Source organism: Lepidochelys kempii, chromosome 1 (genome assembly GCF_965140285.1).
Source record: "Lepidochelys kempii isolate rLepKem1 chromosome 1, rLepKem1.hap1, whole genome shotgun sequence".
In the NCBI taxonomy this organism is placed as follows: Eukaryota; Metazoa; Chordata; order Testudines; family Cheloniidae; genus Lepidochelys; species Lepidochelys kempii.
Window position 1 is genome coordinate 338,641,139 of NC_136380.1, and position 21,500 is coordinate 338,662,638.

At 43.3% G+C, this 21,500-nt stretch overlaps 1 protein-coding gene across 2 annotated transcripts in view; it reads right to left on the reverse strand.

The window, feature by feature from the left end:
* The window catches only part of CAMK1D (calcium/calmodulin dependent protein kinase ID), a 378,222-nt gene that overhangs the window by 31,265 nt on the left and 325,457 nt on the right, over nucleotides 1–21,500 (reverse strand). For both annotated transcript variants that reach the window (XM_073328749.2, XM_073328750.2), the window contains exon 6: nucleotides 13,264–13,339. In XM_073328749.2, coding sequence (XP_073184850.1) covers nucleotides 13,264–13,339 — 76 coding nt within the window. The remainder of the gene's footprint in view (nucleotides 1–13,263; nucleotides 13,340–21,500) is intronic.

The following is a 21,500-nucleotide window of genomic DNA, read 5'->3' on the forward strand; positions in this document are numbered from 1 at the left end:
TAGTGTCTGTTCAAGCACATGGTTTATTGCAGAGTTCTGGGGTGGCAATGAAACTCTGTTGAACACCCAACCTAGTTTGGAAGAAAGCAGTTCTCTTCCCAGTTACAGGACTGCAGCTCGAGGAGTCATGTAAGAGAAGAAACTCTACACAGTGAGTCAGAGAGGACTATGAGTTTCAAGATCAACCAGAGTGACTCCCTGTCAGAGTGGTTGAGGTGGGAGAGGCGTTCATCTGAGCAGCTTCAGTTTTGGTATTGCACTTGTTGCTTCAACCGTACCGCCACATCTCATTGGTAGGCAGTCTAACCTCCTGTGCTCAATGCACTGTACAGGGCAACACCAATCCTGCCAGACTGGATGGAGCCCACTCTGGGGTTCTCATCTTTTCCCACAGGGCCCAGGCCTAAGGTTGGATGGGCTAGTAACTGCTATGAAAGTAACGAATGTGTTTGCCTCAGATCAATGTGATTTATGATATATTAAAAATTAATCTCACATGTAGGGGTCTTTTATGTATTGAACAGAAAAAGTGTTAACCCTGAATAAGGAAGGCTCAAAGGAGCTGCTCATTAGAGAAATGTCCAGGTTAAAGATGCCAATCACTGGCCTCACTGAAACCCACCTTAAAGATAGAGGGGAAGAAAGAATAGACAACTATCATCTTATGCAGTCAGGTGCTCAGGGCATGAGAAAGGAAGGAGTGGGTCTCCTCCTTAAACGTCATATCTGCAAATTGTTCTCTTCGTTTGAACCAATTTCCAGTCACCTACTCAAAGCCCAGCACCAGCATAAGCATGGAACATGGACAATTATTCTTTGCTATGCTCCAGCCAATGAAGCTTCTGATGACAACAAGCGAGATCTACAATCAACTCAGCAATCTTCTGTGAACTACCCTGAATGACGACACCGTCATTCTCCTGGGTGAATTTAAGGCTATTGTTGATAATTTGAGTAAAGCATGAAAAAACGTTATTGGGCTTGTTACCCTGGAAGGTGAACACTTTTTACAGTTGCGTGTTTCTCATGAGCTTGTCATTATGAACACCTGGTTTCACAGGAAGCAAATTCACCAATTTACTTGTCAGAGTAAAAATGGCCAAACAAAGAAGATGTTTGATTACATGATAATCTCTTATCATTGAAAACTGTCCATCTGCCACTGAAGAACATAAAGTAGTCTCTGCAAATTTGTCTTAGACTAAAAAGCACAGGCAAAGCAGTGATTGGGTTGGCAAAATTTGATTTATCTAACCTAAAAAACTATAGCATTCGAAATCACTGTGCAGTTGAAATCTTGAACAGGTCTGAGCCCTGCCAGAGTGTACTGATGCTGAACTTACCTGAAAGGACTTCAGATCCCACACAATCAATGCCACTATGACATCACTGGACCCCCAAACAAAGTGCCAAGAAGCCCTGGATCTCTGTTAATCTCTTAACCATCATTGAAAAACGTTGCCTGGCTCATTTGAGAAGTAATGTGTGGTCCCATATTGTAAGCTACAGGGTGCTTGTAATAAAGTAATACATGCTGACTGCAAACCTTTCATGGAAATCAAAGCCATCACACTTGAGGAAGCTTCTGTGATGCTCTTTGCAGGGAGCCCAGAACGGTAAGCCACCGTGTTAACATACCGCCTCAGCAAGAGAGAGCTTTGCTGGAGCTTAAACAGTGTGACAGCTCCTTGCCAACTGGTTTGTCTGCCTCACCAGCAAACTCCTTTAGACTCTGCCAGTCTAAATCTTACCTTGCAAGTATCATTCCGTGAACCCCAGGTCCCAAGAGATGTCTCTCTGCAGTGTCCAGTCTCTCTCACAGCAATTATTAAGTATGCTGCCTCCAAAGAGGCCATGCACATCCCAGCCTGTTAGTTTAGCGGAGGACCCACACTTCACTTTAATATAACAGCACTGAGATGGTTTATAGCAATACTAAAGAATGCAGATTTACGTGATGCTAAGCAAGAGAAAAAGAGACAGATCTCTTATAACACACTTATGTCAGTCTAGTGACTGAAACATACCTTTAGCAAGTTACAATCATGGCCTAAGCAGCTTTCTCACTTACATCAAGCTACCAGAATCCCCAGCCTTCGAGCCAGAAGGATCCACTGTTCACAGAATGTTGCTCCCTTTGTCCCCAAATGACGGATACCAACATGGCTTTTGCTTTTCCTTATATTTCCCCAAACTCATTGTTTTGCCCCCAGGGTCAGGATGACTCCCGCTATTCTTCTCTTCCTATGGACTTCCCGTCCTCTTGTTGACTCTTATGTAAATGGGGTGTCCACTGATTTGGTTCTACAATGCTTTATTTCATTGGTGACAGGGAGATAGTTGCCTTCCCTCCTGTCTGGAAGAAAACCTGTTTCTCCCTTTGTTTGGCCACAGACTTTAAAGTATAATATCAATGAGTATCCATAATTCCTCATATAGTGTTAATACATGCATTTCACAATTATATTAATCACCAGTGTGTCACTGGCTTTCAAAAAAGACCTTACTAGATACACTTTTATAGTACAATGATATTGTATACAATCAGTTGATTCAACTGCTTATTTTTTGTGGTTCAGACCCCCTGGGAGTGTCTGGAACCTGATTGTCACAGCTTCTGCCAGAAACGACATTGCCTCCTAATATAAACACTTATGCGACCTCACTGAGGAGAAATGTAATTCATTCAGAGTGGTCTACTCCAGTTCTGGCCAACTAATCAATACAGAAGCGGAGTGCATGGCATGCTGGAGTGAACTTGAAATGCACCTCCAATTTCTTTGCACCCTGACATTAAGGCTGCTGATGAATTGACCCATTACACACAAAATGATCCTGGCGAATTCACTATTGACAAACTCCACAGCGTTGTAAAGAAGTGTAAGGGAAATAAGGAGGCAGGAGTCTGTGGAATTCCTGCAGAACGGTTAAGAAGTGATAGATCAGCGGTTGTTAATGGTTCCACACACTGTTCAATATCATCTGGAGAACAGAGTCAGTCCATCCAACTGGCAAAAAGGCATTATTTTCCCGCTTTGGAAACAAAGGCAGCAAATGAGACTACTGCAACTATCACAGCATTATTCTTCTACCCTTCCCAGACAAAGAATTTGCTTCTGACTTGCTGGCCCAAGCTGCTGATATCTTAAGGAGAAAGAAAACACCACGACAAGTTAGCTTTACTCCTGCCCATTCCATGACGGAGCAAATCTTAACAGGGCAGCAGCTACAAAAAAACATCATGAGAATTCAAGCACCCTGATTACACTTCTCTTTAGGCCCTGATGTGAATTGTTTTTTCACACACCTGTCCGATACAGAACTCATATAATATTTTCATAACGTTTTCTTAACCCCCAGGATGATTAACCTAAATAAAGTATTTAATTCAAGAGAGCCAGCCATTGTAAACAAACAAAGGATTTATCTGAAACATTAGTCTGTAGCAACAACAGCAGTAAGTGAAAAAAATCTGTAAAATATAAAAAAGTAGCATTATGTATAACACAGAGCCAGCTTCCTGCCCTTGAGGTTATTTAAACCCACTTAACACACAGAGTAAAATTATCAATATTTTGTTAACTCTGAAGATTCAGTCTGCTTTATAGATATATTTTATATACTGGGCCAGATCCTGATCTCAGGTATAACAGAATAAATCTGGAGTAACTCCATGGGAATTTGTAGTGTTACTCTGGATTTACTGAGCTATAACTGAAGTTGAAATCTGGCCTTTTATCTTTCAAACCAGATGTACTCTGCTGCAGGCAAGTGTCCTCATCAAAGACTGATAAGATGTTTTCACACCAGCCAAGCTCTTACATTTAAATCAAGATTGGATGTGTTTCTAGAAGACATGCTCTAACTCAGCCATAAGTTATTGGGCTCGATGCAGGAATCAATGAGTGAAATTCCATGGCTTGTGTTATGCAGGAGGACAGACTAGATGATCACAACCGTCTATCTATGCATCTAAACAAGACCTGACATGCCATATGCCTGATCAATGAAAACATAAAATAAAAATAATTCAGACAACTGGGATAAAGCGCCATAGTTACTTAACTCTATGACTGCTTAAGAATATTAACATAACCTACATTATTATGGCAAATATCAACGCTCAGAGCCCGCAGTCACAGGGACTGATCATGCCTCCATGATATACACACGGAGAGGAAGCTATTCATCCTGAATAATACCATTATGGTTATCTTGCTTGTGCAGCTACCTTCAGGAGTAGAGCTCTTGATACAAAGGAACCTACCCAGTTTCGCTCTTCAGCAAAGGGTAGTAGTTAAAACTTTACACACAGAAAGGAAACTGACTAGAATTCTAGCCTCTCTCAGTGTGAGCACTCTACTCTGTAGCCTTTCCATGCCAGAGTGGGAGAGTGCTGCTCACTTTGCAGGCTACACACTATTGGTAAGCAGTGTAGCTGTAGCCGTGTTGGCCCCAGGATACAGGGGTGAAAGTAAAATGCAGATTTTGCTGGTACAGGGCCGCTTTGGCCCCCCCGAAAGGGGTGTGGCCTTGGGCAGAAGGGGTGGGGCTGGGGGGGTCAGCATCCCCCAGCCAGTCCGTCTGTGCTCCCTGGCCCGCGCTGCCCGTGGCTCCAGCGGTGATTTAAAGGGCCCAGGGCTCTGGCCGGCACAGCCGCAGTAGCGGCAGAGGCAGCCAGAGCCCCGGGCCCTTTTAAATCGTGGCCCCGGGGCAGCTACTTCTTTTGCCCCGCCCCCCCCCCCCCACCATCAGCGGCCGCTTTAAAGTCAGCGGTACGGGCTGGTCCTGGCGGCTACCTTTTACTGGTACGCCATACCGGCCCGTACCCCCTTACTTTCACCCCTGCCAGGATATTAGAGAGACAAGGTGGGTGAGGTAGTATCTTTTATTGGACCCACTTTTGTTGTCTCTCTCACCTACAGAAGTTGGTCCAATAAAAGATATTACCTCACCCACCTTGGCGCACTAAGGGTGACATTTTCAAAAGGGCTGAAGAGACTTGGGAACTGAGGAGCCTCAGGCCCACATCCTCAAAGGTGTTTTCCCAACGATATTGGAATATTGGGAATGAAGAGTGAAGACCTGTAAGGGCAGAGAATGACCGGGAGGGAAATAGAAACTTATGAATGGCTCATTTCCTACTTGTGGGTTATACCGAATTGTATTGCTGAGCTGCAGGGAGTAGAGCTACTTATTTAAATAAACTGTACATAATTGTACATAAAATTAGTTATATAAATTTCAACATTTTATTTTTTTCACTATTTTTATTTTATTTATTATTTATTTATTTAACTTTTGGTTTTAACCAATCTACAGGGTGGTCGAAATATATCACTCTTTCCTTGGGTGGGCTCTTATCCCGGGATCTAGATATAAGAGGCTTCATACCTCCTGGCCACTCTCCTGCATTTTCCAGTATCCTCCTTAAAAAACAAACAAAAAAAAAGTCCTGAGGAAATTACAAACCTTGGCTCTCGTGGTCTGCACGCTCCTTCCTGTTCCAGTGAACAGGCATGTGCATGTCCTGTCAGGCGGCTCTAGCGAGAGTAATAACTCATTTAAAGTGTACAGTATACTGATTACTTTGACCGAGGTACAAGAGCTAAGTTGGGTTTACAGAGGTTTATGGCTGAAAAATGTTCCGCCTTCAGGTAATTGCAGGGACAGATGGTGGCAGTTAAATACCTCCCTGTGTTAGGGAGCCGTACAGAAACATATGCCCAAGAAAGAGCTCAAGGAGAGATTCTCCCTTAGCAGGAGTAGTCCCTTCCACGGCTCCTCCAGGGGGGCATGCGCACCATCCTCTAGAGGAATGTGCTCCACTCTCTGCATCTGGTCAGCTCTGCTGGCAACTCCAGAACTAAAGGAGTCATTTCCCTGCTCCATTCAGATATTTACATGTTCCTCTCATCACAGTGCAAGAACAAGCTCTTGCTCCAGCTGATTAGCTATTATTAACTATCCCTGACATTTCCAAGGTCTCCTACCATGGGCAATGCAACAGAACCTGCTAATAGGTGAACTGGCATAGAGTGAAACTCTGTTAATGTTGAACATAGGGAAGTGCTTGTATGTGGCTGGTAGTGTTCAGCTGAAACACCCCACCCTGTTAGGAGTAAGTGGGTTTGCCAATTCACTGAGCCAGATGGTTCAGTACACCTCTACCTGGATATATCGGAGATAGCAGCAATTTTCTAGGGAAAGATGATATAGGGTGTGGGCAGGGCAGCCCTGAGAGAGGAACCCCAGGAGAAGCCAAGCATGGAGAGAAGGTATGAGCAGAATTTTATGTCATCTTATTGGGATGTTAGATGGGTGTGATCTGAGTTACTTCAGAGAATTCTTTCCTGGGTATCTGGGCTGGTGAATTTTGCCAACATGCTCAGGGTTCAGCTGATCGCCATATTTGGGGTCGGGAAGGAATTTTTCTCCAGGGCAGATTGGAAGAGGCCCTGGGGGGGTTTCGCCTTCCTCTGTAGCATGGGGCACGGGTCACTTGCTGGAGGATTCTCTGCACCTTGACGTCTTTAAACTATGATTTGAGGACTTCAATAGCTCAGACATAGGTGAGAGGTTTATTGCAGGAGTGGATGGGTGAGATTCTGTGGCCTGCATTGTGCAGGAGGTCAGACTAGATGATCATAATGGTCCCTTCTGACCGTAATATCTATGGATCTATGAATCTATAATCTGTTTAATAGAGCCAGAACCCAGGAAGGGAGATGAGTTTGGATTTTACACTGAGCATGGACTTGTTTTGCAAGGCAAAATGGGAAAGGACCCTGCTCGGAGTCCTGAAGTCATCCCACATGCAATTTATGATGGCAGTAAGTTGTAGTGGAATTCTACTTTCTGGGCCAAATTCCAAGGTTCTTACCTAGTTTTTACTTGATCCTTACTTAGCAAAAAATCCCTGTGACTTAGATTTGGCCCATTGTGAAGATCCTGTGTGAAAAAAATGACCTCCTTTTCAGAGGGTTTTGCTACATTTCTTTAGTTATGCGAATAGTCAAAATAAAATACACAATCTCTCTCCAGTGGGAAAATTCTAGTTCACCCTGGGGGAGTTTCAATCAGTTGTTAGCTGTCATCATTTTCTTGAAGTTTCACCAAAGAAATAAGCACTTTAAAGACTATTTAAGGGTCTTGCCACATCAGAAATAGCAACTGGCTGTTTCTTATGTTTTCTCTGTGCCTACCATTCCCACCCTTCCCCAAATTTACTCCCAACCTGTAACCAAATAATAAAATGGGATGCTAATATGAGAAAAACAGCCGGACTCGCAAAAGAGAACCACGTTTTCTGATGTTCTAGGGAAAGTGCTGTAGGGGCCTGCTTAATGTACCTATTTCCTTACCAAAGCAAAACAAAACAAAACAAGCTACACAAGTTCCCACTGCACAGTGGTTGTGATTCCACTTACAGGAGAGGCTCTACACATCACATGCATATGGTCAGCGTATAGCTTGCAATGCAGAACGTACCAGGGTAAATCATGCACACTCTTTATTGATATAATAGCACATGTTGAAATCTCTGTGTGAGGTGTGCACAAACCCCACACTAGAGAATAAGAGGTTAAGGAGCAGCAATGGGCTCAGGCGGCCCTGCCCAGCCACACCTGCAAAGTCTGTACAAGCTGGAGACAGGGCTTAAAAGGGGAAGTAGAATAGCTCAGAGGAGAGTAGGCAGTGGAAGGGAGCAGAACTCTGCTCTGAGTTCTGGGGAATTACTTCCCAAGAGCTCTTGTGGCCTGAGACTTGGGAAAACAGACCTGATCAGGCCTACAAAGGAGAGAGTTGGGAAGGTCAGAGACTTTATTTGGGATTCTGTAATTTACTCCATGAGCAGAAGGGCAATTTGGGTAGGAAGTGGTCCAGGGGGCAGCTGCGCAGCATCCTAACGTGCAGGACATAGCTACTCACCATTGGGCCCTGGATTGGAGCCCGGGGGAGAGGATGGACCCAGCCTCCCCTAGCCACTCCCAAAAGACAGGGCATCAACAGAAGCCTTCACCTCAGTAGAGTCCAGCTGGGGAAGACCCTGACTGTTCAAGGGCCCAGACCAGCAAAGTGCCCATAATAAGGTGAAAGCCCCGAAGCACTTGGAGAAGCTGAAGGACAGGACTATAACTGAAAAGGGGTAGCCACCTGCTGCACTCATACCTGTCCCCAGGCAGCAGTGGGGGTGAGTGTTCCCCTTTTACACTCTGTAATGGGTAGAGGTAAGGCCTGGGGCAGACAGGTCTGACTTTGAAGCAATGCCCTGTATGGGAAGTTGTCCAAGTGTTACTTATTGTTGGAATATACGTATTTTTCTCATTTTGAGCAGAGACACTCGTTCTGGCTGACACTACCACCTCTGAACCGTACAGCTCTCCAGGGCACAACAATATGGAGAACACTGAGCACATTAACAAGAATAATGAAGCTACTGAAGGGCTGATTTTGGCTTGTATTTTCCCAGGGTTTAACTCTGGCATCCTGGCCAATTCCAACATGGGTAACCACATTCTGCTTTCATTAATTCCCCCTGCAGTGTCGGATGGATGTCGTTGCTCATTTCCTCTCCTAAGGTATTGGGTAGTGATGCTTGGTATTACTAAACCTGCCACAATTCTCCCTGTAGGGGGCTTTGTCTCAGTGGTAGTGGGAATTATTTCCTGTATATCAGGTTGTTACATTTTGTACTGTACTTTGGGAACATTTCAAGATAAAGTTATTAGTATCATTTCATGCACATCTACATCAAAGTAAAAAACAACCCAACAACAGGGATGGCACGGTTTTTGGGAAGGAAACTGCCTTCTACAGATCACTGTTGCTTAACAAATAATAATAGTAAAACAGTAACGATGTTACTCTATCAATAATTTGTTAAATATAAATAACCAGAGGCTCAAGCAGAACATGCTGCAACCCATAATTCTTTTCAACTTTATAATGCAATTTTCTATTTTTTGCTTCCATTAACTTAAAATTCGCCATGTACAAGAATCTGAGGGACCAGAATTTTAGCTACCTGGCATTCATGAGCTTGTCCGTGTGGGTCCAAACCCATGGGATAGGAATTTGATAAAGTCTCTCACTCTTTTTTCTATTAAACTGAACACATACCAAAACTGCCTTGTCACCAGTGGGAAACGGAGCCCAACAATGAAGCTATTTCAAACTGGAAAATGTTACAACTGGAATAAGAGGAAGTTGCAAGCTGCTAAAATTAGTTCTTGTGAGTAATGACTTTTTATATAAAATGAGTTTTTGATTAAAAAAACTCCATTGCAGCAGATGCTGAAATCTGGCTGTGATTTATAAAAAAGCATTAGAGGCTGGCACTGAAAGAAGGGTAGCATTTCCTAAGACATCTTCACGTATCAGGGTTACATTTTTCTGTGTGCTTATGATCTATTATATAGCCAAATATTCATCAAAAATAGCAATGCATAAGAAATAGCTTGTTTTCTCAATGTCATAAGCTCAAGACTATCCTGGGAGAGTGTGTGTTTCTGTTTGGATGTAGTTAAATCACTAACAGTAACAATATTTTATAACATTTTTCATTTATGCCCTGCTTCTGAATTGGGTTCCCCTAAACTGCCATCTTTTTAAATCCAACGACGGTGACATGCTAAGAGGAAGTAAGCTCTGGTAAACGTTTTCTGTTCTGCCCAGAAATTACTTTGAATCTCACCCCCCTCAACACACACAATGATTGGAACTAACAGCCTGGCTTGTTAAGCAGGTATTGGCTTCACCTTCACCCACTGGAACTTTTTAGCCAGTCTAGATATAGTAGCATTCTCTGCCTGGTTGAGAGAGTTATTCTGGAAGTGTGAGCGAATAATGCAAGTATAAAGTCAGATGTAGTCACTCATTTCAGGCCAATTATCATCTTAGCTGAAGATCCTAAACTGGTCACTTTCTCTTCATCCAGGCATTAATACTGTTCCCATCAATGTGGTATCAAAAAGCCTGCAGGGCTATTTACTATGAAGACTGGGAGGGAATCCTATTCTCTTTTTCACCGAACATCTACCATTGGCTAAGTCCATCTCAGGGGCTTCCACTTTCTTTCAAAGCATCAGGTATTGGGTATTACTGGAGATGGGATGTCTGAGTAATGGTGTGGCAAATACATTATGTCATAGCTGGTATGGCAAATCATTGTTATTATTATACTTTCTAATGTATATAGTAAAAATTAGATTCCTATTAGATATATAATCCAGAAGCCTTAAAATTCCACCTCTTCTTATAGGACCTCGTTGTTATTCAATGGATTTCACCCTGCTGGGCAGGGAATTCCCGATAGGGTAGTGGAATTTTAAGTCTTCAGAGCAGTATGTGTATCTTTTTTGAAAAACACAAGCACACATTGATTTTGAAAACAAATAGGAGATACTGTTGCACTGATGCCTGCAAAACACATAGTTTCACTGGTGTGAAAAGAGTGTATATTGGTAACATTGCTTGAGCCACGTGTCAAGGGGCAGGACTGAAACCTTCTATCTGATAGTTACACACAGATCACTGGGAGGATTATTTCTTAACCAAGTGCTGCAGAGGGGTTCACTGTTGATCATCTTCATGAGCACTGCTCCTGCCTTCCGACACAACTAATAATAAAACAGGGGTATTAGGGAGCGTAAAAGCAACTAGTGAAACAGCAGCAGCAAAAAGCATTTGACTGCATGTGCCATGGCTGAATGGAGCTGAGGACATGGATAGAACATGGACTAATTTTATCTCTGCACAACCAGACAGCACTAGCCAGGCCTGCTTGTGTGTAGCCGTAACAACACATAAGTATTTCTATGGTAAAAACTCTACACTGAACTGTAACTGGGAAAGAGATGCTAATAGTGGCCAAGCCTCTGGCCTGCTGTTCTCTACCATCTAGCCTCTGAGCCAGGCTGAAGTACTATGCTTAGCATAGGCAGGACTGAGGGCTTGACTTAAAAATGGACAGAAAAACCTTGCTAGACTTTCCCTCTATTACTAACCTAAGACTCAAAGCTTCAGGAAAACACATGAGGAGGAGTGCTTCACTCAGCAATGTGCCTTGGGCCCTGCAGCCCCATATTTGCAGCTGTTAGGTGGCAGGGCTTGAGGGCAGTAAACACCACTCTTTTTTAAAGGAATATTAATGAGTAATGGCATCCTCAGTGATCTCTGAATTATTTAATATTAGGGCTGTCGATTAATCGCAGTTAACTCACGCGATTAACTCAAAAAAATTAACCGTGATTAAAAAAAATTAATCTTGCAACCTCCGCACAACTCCTTTTGTGTCAGGACCCCTACAATTACAACACTGTGAGATTTCAGATTTAAAAAGCTGAAAGCATGAAATTTACTATTTTTTAAAAGCCTATGACCATGAAATTGGTAGGGCCCTAATCATCAGCATGGATGTATGTCCTCTGGAATGGTGGTTGAAGCATGAAGGGACATATGAATCTTTAGCGCATCTGGCATGTAAATATCTTGCAATGCCGGCTACAATAGTGCCATGTGAATGCCTGTTCTCAGTTTCAGGGGACACTGTAAACAAGAAGTAGGCAGCATTATGTCCTGCAAATGTAAACAAACTTGTTTGTCTTGGCAATTGGCTGAACAAGAAGTAGGACTGAGTAGACTTGCAGGCTCTAAAATTTGACATTGTTTTATTTTGAATCCAGGGGTTTTTTTGTACATAATTCTATATTTGTAAGTTCAACTTCCATGATAAAGAGATTGCACTACAGTGCTTGTATGCGGTGAATTGAAAAATACTATTTCTTTTGTTTTTTACAGAGCAAATATTTGTAATAAAAATAAATATAAAGTGAGTACTGTACACTTTATATTCTGTGTTGTAATTGAAATTAATATATTAGAAAATGTAGAAAACATCCAAAAATATTTAAATAAATGGTATTCTATTCTTTTTTAACAGTGCGATTAACCGCAATTAATTTTTTTAATCGCTTGACAGCCCTATTTAATATACGTCCATCCTGCCTGGAAGAGCTCTGCTCCTTCAGTGCTCCTGAGACTACAAAAGGCAGGATTTGGCTCTAGGGATTTAGCAGTGCCAATAGCTTTAATTCTCTCTGCAAAATTCTGCTGCCTCCTTCTGTTGTTAAAACTTGCTCTGAGGAAAATCCACCAGTCAGCAATGTTTTCAGAGGAGAACACTGCAGACACTCAAGCAGAACAGCGAAAGTGTCGGAAAACTGACATTATTTAGGATTGTGTTGTTGTTGTTGTTCAAGAAAAACAGTGCAATATACTTAAAAAAGAAGAAGTAAACCACCATTTGGGTGGCACTGGGGAAAACAGGTCATAAAATTTATACTCGGGACTAAAAGAAAATGCAGTTGACAGACAAACAATATGCACTGTGCAGCAATGGATAATGTATCAATTATATGGTGTGCACACAAAAATAGCTGTGCTGCATTACGCAAAAGTTACGCAAGCTGACAAGCCATCAAATGTTTACACAAAGGGAAAAGGAACCAAATAGGAACAATTTGATGCTGTAGCACTTTAGTCACTTTTTGCTGCAGAGTTGTTTGACTGTGACATTTGTATAAAATGGAAAAATACCACCACTGGAAATATAAGCATCAACAGGTCTAACCTGGCTTCTGTTATACTTAGTAGCAACAGGGTTGTTCCCTGCTTCAGTAAACAAAGAGAACAAGTTTGTCATGTTAGCTGTGCCCTGTTTGGCCTATCTGAGCCAGCCTATTGCAGCAGCCTAAACATGTTTCAAGGAACCACACATGGTACAAATGCCAATTGATGAAAGGAATCTAAGGCTGCAGACAACATACACAATTACGATCTAACCCACATACGCCCACAGGGAGCTGGGCCCAGAATGCTGACATTTATAATTCGGCGTTCCTCACTTGAGCTGAAGGGAATCTCCCATAGATAACACAAGCAGCAGGTCCCTTCTCTTCCCTGTAGGCCAACCACTAGAGGTTGACCTCACACATTCATACACACACAGCAGGTTTCAGCTGGTGCCCATTGATCCCCAGCACTGTTATAGGCACAGCTCCCTAGTCAGCAGGAATGACCACTGCATCACCATGTCCCTGTGCCCAGGGGTTCCCAGACTCTTTCCATCTTGACTCCCATATCCTTTCCAGCTACTGTGGACTCAGACAATAGGGGTGAGCTTCCCTTGATAAGAGGAAAAATATACACAGGTGAGTATGTGTTACAGATCCTATAGTTATAAAATTAACAGATACTTACAAAATGTATGCGATTACCCCAATAGACCAACAATCCACCGCTTTGCTGTAGGGTTTCTGGGCCAGCACTTCAGGAGCTGGAAAAATAAAAGTCATATAGCTAAATGTAACAAGACCAAAACTGTGCGTGTTGCCAACATGCAGGACTCCACGGTCATTCATAGAATCCCTTGGCCAACATAAGAATGGCCGTACTGGGTCAGACCAAAGGTCCATCTAGCCCAGTATCCTGTCTTCCGACAGTGGCCAATGCCAGGTGCTCCAGAGGGAATGAATAGGACAGGTAATCATCAAGTGATCCATTTCCTGTCATCCACTCCCTGCTTCTGGCAAACATTCAGAGCATGAGGTTGCCTCCCTGACTATCTTTGCTAATAGACATTGATGGACCTATCCTCCATGAACATATCTAGTTCTTTTTTTAACTCTATTATAGTTTTGGCCTTCACAACATCCCAGGCCCAATTCTGTGTAATGCCCATTATTTATTTTGGGAGCTGAGACTACCTTGACTTGTTCCCTAACTCCCAGACTCAGGCCTCATATTAGAAGGCCAAACCAGAAAGTTTTAAAGAGTATTTATTGAAAGAAAATTGAATCCGAATGCAGAGTTAGCTCATCATCTTCCAATAGAGATTAGAGGACTGAAAACAAAAACAAGCACATAAAAAAAATATAAAAGACAATCAGGCCACAGGATCATCAGCTTCCCGTCAAAAGAACTTTTGGTAATGCGAAGAAAAACAAGACAGTGTTGCACAATTACTCAAATGTACATTTATAAGTTGGCAGCTCTGTGGCATTGTGCTATCAAATGGAAGATTTCAGGAAGCAACTCAAATTGAGGACCATGTGTCACTGAGCTGATATGCTAAGTTTCCAGGAGAGGGATAAGAGCTAGACAGCTGTCACTGTACCTCCTACAACCTGACTAATGAAGCATGGCGGTTGTCAGAGTCAGAGGGAGCCACTTGCCCTTATGTCTCAAGGAACAAAGAGACCACAATAACTGAGAGAAACTAAAAGAGCTAGGAATTAGAGCTAGACACACACACACACAAAAGAACTGAGCCTCATTTGCATTTAAAACTGTTAACTACTATATCCCATGGAAGATGGAGGCTGAACATTTATTCAAAGGCTTTTGGGTTTTTTTTTTAAATCACTGAACCTTAAAAAGGCACATTTACTACATGAAAGTCTGGAGAACTATGTCTATGCTGGTAGCTTTCATCTGGAAATGCTTAACACTGAATTTTAAACCCCATGGCCTTAATCTTTTTCATGTAAAGAAGCTTTTGAATTTTCAAAGCAAAATGCCCACAGTAATGCAAAAATCATTGCTCATGATATTTATAAAGTTGACCTGCCGTGTTGGGTTTAAAAGCACAGGGTTTTCTCATGAGTACTGAGGATTTTAAGGGCCAGGTTCTGCCACAACTATTCATGTTGAGTAGTACTTTTACTCTGCAGGTAATCCTACTGAAGACAATGGGGCTACTCCAAAAGAAAGGGGCCACTTAATGTGGTCAAGCATATCACACTCTGGCCCCTTGCTGTACACAATGCAGTACATTTACAGAGCGCCTAGCTAAAGATTTCCTGCTGCAGAGACTGAACAGTCTAAATAAAACAGGGCAAAGGAACCCAGGACAAAATTTCTGGAGGAGGAGGGCGTGGAAGTTATTAATGACGAGGAGTTGCTTGGAGGAAAGTGTACAAGGAGGGATTTAAGGAGGACAAGGGACTTGGCTTCAAGCCTTCTCTCATACTGCACCCTATTTACGATACTGTCTCCTTGCTCTCATCTGCCAAGAATAGACTTGGGAGATGTAAGGAGTAATGACTGGGAGAAGTCTAGAGGAAATGAGAACAGAGAGATGGCTGGAAGTGAGGTTACGAAGAGCCTTGTAGGTTAGGATGAATTAAGCTTCACACAGCCCTATGATGTAGGGCAAATATTATGCTCACTTTAGAGATGGAGGAAGAACAGCCTACCAGACTTTGGCCACTACAAAACAACAAATGATAACACTTCTGTTCAAATATAGGATTAACAATATGTTAAGCACATATGCTGGACAATTCTTTTTCATCTTCAGACACAAACACTACTGAACCCTCAGGCATGCCTGTGAGGTAGGCCAGTGTTCTCATCCCCATTTTACACAGGGGGAAACTAGACCCAGAGAAGTTAAGGGACTTGCCCTGGTGCCCTAGTGCGAGTCAGTTTCAGAGCTAGGATTAGAACTCAGAGGTTCCTGGTGCCCCATCCTGTGCACTGAGAACATGCCTCAATTTTTATGAGAGTGGAATATATGAACAATGGACTTGCTCCTTCTCCTATTGATGTCAGTGACAAAGCAGCCATTGACTTTAATGGGAGCAGGCTCTGGCTCAAGTCAATAATAACATTAACAGTCATTGCAGGCTCTGATCCTGACATTGACTCTGCATGGGTGGATCCTGAACTTCAGTGGAACTCCATGTAGTGCAAGGTTCCACCTACGTTGTTCCTTTTGCAGGACAGGGGCCATAGTCCTTTCCTCAGTTTGCACCACTCACGCCTCTCAGAAGCCTGCAAAGTACCATACTTCTCCTTTTAGACTCCTCTCTGCACTGGGGGCCCAATCTGACTAGAGCCTCCTGCAACATGATGCTAAGCACATCACACGATCATGCCCTAGGTGAGCATGACTGCAATACTTCGTCTGCATCTGTTGCAGGATGGTGGCTTCTAAAGCAGAAGAGCTGGAACTCTAAAGAGTTTTCTGAATGCTAAAGTAGCATGGCTATAGGTTTTTGTTTCAAAGGGCAATAACTCAGCAATTAAGGTAGGGGCATGTGAAGAAAAGAAGGCAAGAACAGTGGCCCAATCTGCTTTTGATACATATCAACAGGACTTCCATACATGCATCTGAGGACAGGATTTGTGATAATAGCAGTGGCGGACACCTATTCTATCTACAGTTCTTATATGGCCTTCATTGCCCTACACACCTTCTACGCTGTCTGTAATGTATTTATCCTCGCAATATCCCCATGAGTAGAGAACTTAAGAACAGAGACACTAACTAACTAGTCCAAGTCACACAGGAAGGCCATGGCAGGGCAAGGAATGAAACCCATGTCTTCCAAGACCCAGCCTAGTGCCCAAACCAGTGGGCCAACGTTCCTCCCTAGGCCAGGCCAGACCAGACCAAACCTCATAATGATCAATATGCTGGGGGAGAAACACTTAGGGCAATGGAATTCTGAAAGAAATTCATGTGTCCAGTGATCTGAAGAAACAAGTCGGAGAGAGCTGTGAGAACCAGTTGCTCATGTTGCTCCGAGAGGCGAAAGCAAGAATTGTGATTTAAAAAAAAGAGGCCATTGGTGCTATGAGGTAAAACAAGACAAATGGCTGCGGAGAAACTGAGACAGAAAATGGAGGTAGGGAGAGTGAAATTAACAAGTGGGGAAGAATTCACTACCTTCTTTCTGTAGGTCTAATTCATTAAAACATATGTGATGAGTTACGCCCTGTGGCAAAAAGCCCTACTCACTTCTGCCAAGGACCCTGGGGAGCTGCTATTTTCTAAAGGTTTACACACTGGTGGAAATTAGGGGTTTTCAACTTAAATTTCCATGAAGCCAAGGGCTGTATGCTGGCACCAGGGAGCAGGAGACTGGACTGCAGCTTCCATCACCACACCCCTCCCTGGATTCCCCAGGAGTCATTGAGGACACGAGGCTGCCCCAGCAGCAGTGAGAAGAGCTTAAAGCTCCAGCTCCCAGAGCATTGCTCACTCTTCCAGCAGCAGAATTTGGAGCAGGGGGCCATGTAATGTACATACTACATACCAGCCACAAGGAGATGTAATCAGAACACCAAACATACCTTTAGGACTGTTTTTATTTACACCTGCTGTCTAACTGTCTGTGCTCCTCTCATCCCTCTGTCTCCCATGTTTGCTACCAGATCACACATTCCCTTGCCAGTTTCTTGTCTTCTCTTCCCCTTTCTCTCCTACCTTTTCTGTCATCCTCCTCCATTCTTCTTTCCCCTTAGCTCCTCCTCCACTACCCCCTTCTACCTCCACCAAGCAAAAAAACCCCAAGCAAAAAGTCAGCCTTAATCATAATCCTATTGCAATAAAATAAAACATCTATTTTAAGAAAATGCCACCAAGATGTGGGCCTAGCCACCAAAGCGAACTCATGATCCTTCTCTGCCTCTTCCCATCCCTGCTCTCTTGGTGCAGGGCTTCATTTCTCTTGTCTCCAGTAATATTTTAAGCTCTCTGGGGCAGAGACTTATTATCTGTTTTCACAGATTCACAACTCTTAAGGCCAGAAGTGGCCATCTAATTTGACCTCTTTGCATAGCACAGGCCAAAGAACCTCACCCTATAATTTCTGCACCAAGTCCACAACTTCTGTTTCAGCAATAATATATAGTTTAGAAAGATATCCAGTCTTGACTTAAAGACAGCAAGTGACAGAGAATTCACCCATGCCCCTAGATATTGCAATAATGCCGAAGAGCCATACAGTCATTGACTAAGCCCCACTGTGGTAGGAACTGTACAAACACAGAACTAAGGGATGATACCTACACCAAAGAGCTTACAATCTAAATATCTTTCTTTATATGCCTGTGAAGTGCCTAATATAGTTTCAGATGTTATAAAACAATACTGAGCATTTATAAGCATCTGTGTTTGGATTAAAATGCTATATACAATGACCAATCAAAAATGTTAAAGGCAAAAAATAGGACCTTCTATCACACAGAGCTCTTCACATCTGGGTCATCATGTTTCATATCCAGCCAATGTCAGCAGTGACTGCATTACTGCCATCTCAAGGGGGTTTGGTGGACAGCTGTGAAATGGTCTCATTTAATTTGTAAGCAGTCCAACGTACATAGCCCCAAAAGCACCACTAGAAATGATGCCCACTGAGACTGCAGCTGGCAATCTCTGGAGAGGTAGTCAAGATGTGAGAGAAAATAGCAGGCAGTAAGGCACGTGAGAGAAAATAGCACTACCTCTTTCTGTTCTTCAGATAAACAGAACACTTGACTTCCCAGCCCTGGCTACCTGGTGTTTTTCACAATTTCATTTAAAATAATCTGGAAAGAAAAATGGAAGGGTTGTTCTGAAAAGAGATTTTTAGAAAAGGAATTAGAAAAGTTGCTGGCTTCGGCCCTTCAAAGTGAGTGGTCGTGCTCTGTTAGAACACACTAATAAGTTCCCAGAAAATGCAATAACTGAATGCTGAAGGATAGTAGCAGTTCATGTTCTTGAAAAGAGTTTAGCACATGAGATTTTAAGCTTGCTGAGCATGCTGCATGAAGTTAGTTATTAGAGTGTGCTGACAGGACACTACCAGTAGTCCCCCCTAGCCCGAGGGCTGAACGTGGCCCTCATTTGCTCCCATAATTGTATCTCCTGCTGGCAGTTTTTGCCATCCCACAAGAACAAAGTATAATGCTATTTTTCCTGTTACACGTGATTTCAGGTAAACTGACAGGAAATCCCACCTTTATACATGTGATCTCCAGAGGAGAGCAACAAATCAGGGAGGAAAATTAAAAGATCTAAATATTTATAGGTTGATTATGGACCCCAGGTACCACAGGAAGAAAGGAATTGAACCCAGGACTTCTAAGTTCCCTACATCAGGGCACACTGCATAGTAAGTTGGACTAGCACAAGCATGGTGCATGCCAGAGTTAGGAGTTTAACTGCTAGCTACTTCAGTGTAGCTACACCAGTGCCAATTTCCCTAAAGTAGGGGAAACAAAAGGGAGTTATGGTACACTTCTGTACCCAGAAAGATAATGGAGCAAACAATTAAGCAGTCAATGTCTAGAAAATAATAAGTAACAGTCAGTATGGATTTGTCAAGAACAAATCATGTCAAACCAACCTAACAGCTTTCTTTGACAAGGTAACAAGCCTTGTGTATGGGGGAAGCGGTAGATGTGGTATATCTTGACTTTAGTAAGGCTTTGGATACTGTCTCGCATATGACCTTCTCATAAACAAATTAGGGAAATACAACCTAGATGGAGCTTCTATAAGGTGAGTGCATAACTGGTTGGAAAACCATTCCCACTGAGTAGTTATCAGTGGTTCACAGTCAGATGGAAGGGCATATTGAGTGGGGTCCCACAGGGAACAGTTCTGGGTCCAGTTCTACTCACTATCTTCATCAATGATTTAGCTAGTGGCATAGAGAGTACACTTATGAAGTTTGTGAACAATACCAAACTGAGAGGAGTTGCAGGTGCTTTGCAGGATAGGATTAAAATTCAAAATGATCTGGACAAACTGGAGAAATGATCTGAAGTAAATAGGATGAAATTCAATCAGGACAAAAGCAAAGTACTCCACTTAGGAAGGAACAATCAGTTGAACACACACAAAATAGGAAATGACTTTCTAGGAAGTAGTACTGTAGAATGGGATCTGAGGGCCATAGTTAAGGCTAGTCACAGAGGTCACGGATTCTGTGACTTCCAAAGACCTCCGTGACTTCAGCCAGCCCTGGCTAGGAGCCGCAGGGTCTCCGGTTGCTGCCAGCGGCCGGCAGACCTCCTGCAGCTCCTGACCACCGCAGGCGGTGGGGGTGATCTCTGCAGCTCCCACCACTGCAGGAGGGACCCCCAACACTGCCCACTGCTGCGGGCAGCAGGAGGGATCCCTGTATCTCCCCAACACTGTGGGCGGCAGCAGGGATCCCCAGAGCTCCCCGCCGCCGCGGGCAGCAAGAGGGATCCCCCGAGCTCCCGGGATCCTTGGTGGCAGGAGGAACCCCCAGAGTTTGGAGCCCCCAGCGGAGGGGGCCCCTGGAAGTCCCAGCTCACCCGCAACTGTCCAGGCTTCTCATTTTATCATGGATATTTTTAGTAAAAGTCAGGGACAAGTCACGGGCTTTTGTGAATTTTTCATTTTTGCCCATGACCTGTCTGTGACTTTTCCTAAAATATCTGTGACAAAATCTTAGCCTTAGTCATAGTGGATTCCAAGAGGTGCCACGGAGGGTTGGGGAGGGCAGGGCATTGGTTGGCCTAGGGAGAGTCAGGGCTGGAGAACATCTCACTCCATGAATCCTCCTCTGTAGTAGGGTTACTGAAGACTGCTTCAGCCACAACAGCAAAGCAGGATTCACAGAGCAGCTCTGCAGCAGCTCCATAAGCTCGTGAGGAGGATGCCTCCTTCGTCCACCTGCCCATAGATCCCCCCGAGCATCCAGGTCACCTGCTTGAGCTGGGTGCAGCTCCTTACTGAGCAGAACAGTATTTGTAAAGAATGATTGCAGTCTACAGTACAGGAAAGGTGTGAACTCCAAGGGGGGGAGAGGAAATATTTCCTGTGGTACACAGGGAGAGGTAGAACACATATTTAAGGGATGGTTCTTTCCTATCTGTTGTTACAAAGAAAGCTTTAAGTGGCCAAGCTGGAATTTACACAGCTTCAGCCATGACAACATACAAACAATCCCTATTTTCTGTACGTTAATGCAATGGGGGTGCCGGAACTTTGTGCTGCAATTGGCTACAGTCTCTGAGGAAGGTCTGACAAATGCAGTACTCATGCTTTATTTTTACTTTATTACTCATGTTACTGCCTAAACAACTCCTTGTGTTGTTACTTGCTAATAAAGATATTCCAAAAGACTTACTGGTATTTTCCACCATTTGGCTCAAAGTGATACCAAGTAACTCAAAAGCAAACATGAAAATCTGTTAATTACTTTCGTGCCTTGGCCTGGTGTCCTATCCAAAGCTATAATAAAATTACAGCTTTGACATGAGCTGAGATCTCTGCTGGATTTCTGGCAAATCAGAAATGTGGTGAAATGGCCTTTCAGGAATGAAAAACAAAGACCCAAAATGAAGGGGGGAAAAACAGACACAAAGAGTCCACTCCAACTCCCACTGAAGGAAATTTTCCATGGACTTCAGTAGGAGCTGGACTGGGCCCTAGAGCAGTAAGGTTACATTTAGGTGGGATTAATACATTAGAGAGTCCCATGGAACTATATTTCCATGATTCAGCATTCCTGATGTGCCTAATTTAGGGATCTAAACAGGGATACCACCAGATCTGTGTGGACCATGGCTCTGTAATGAGGCATAATTGAGAAGTATTGCCTGGGATAACACTCCATGCATCTGAAGAAGTGGGTTTTTTACCCACGAAAGCTTATGCCCAAATAAATCTGTTAGTCTTTAAGGTGCCA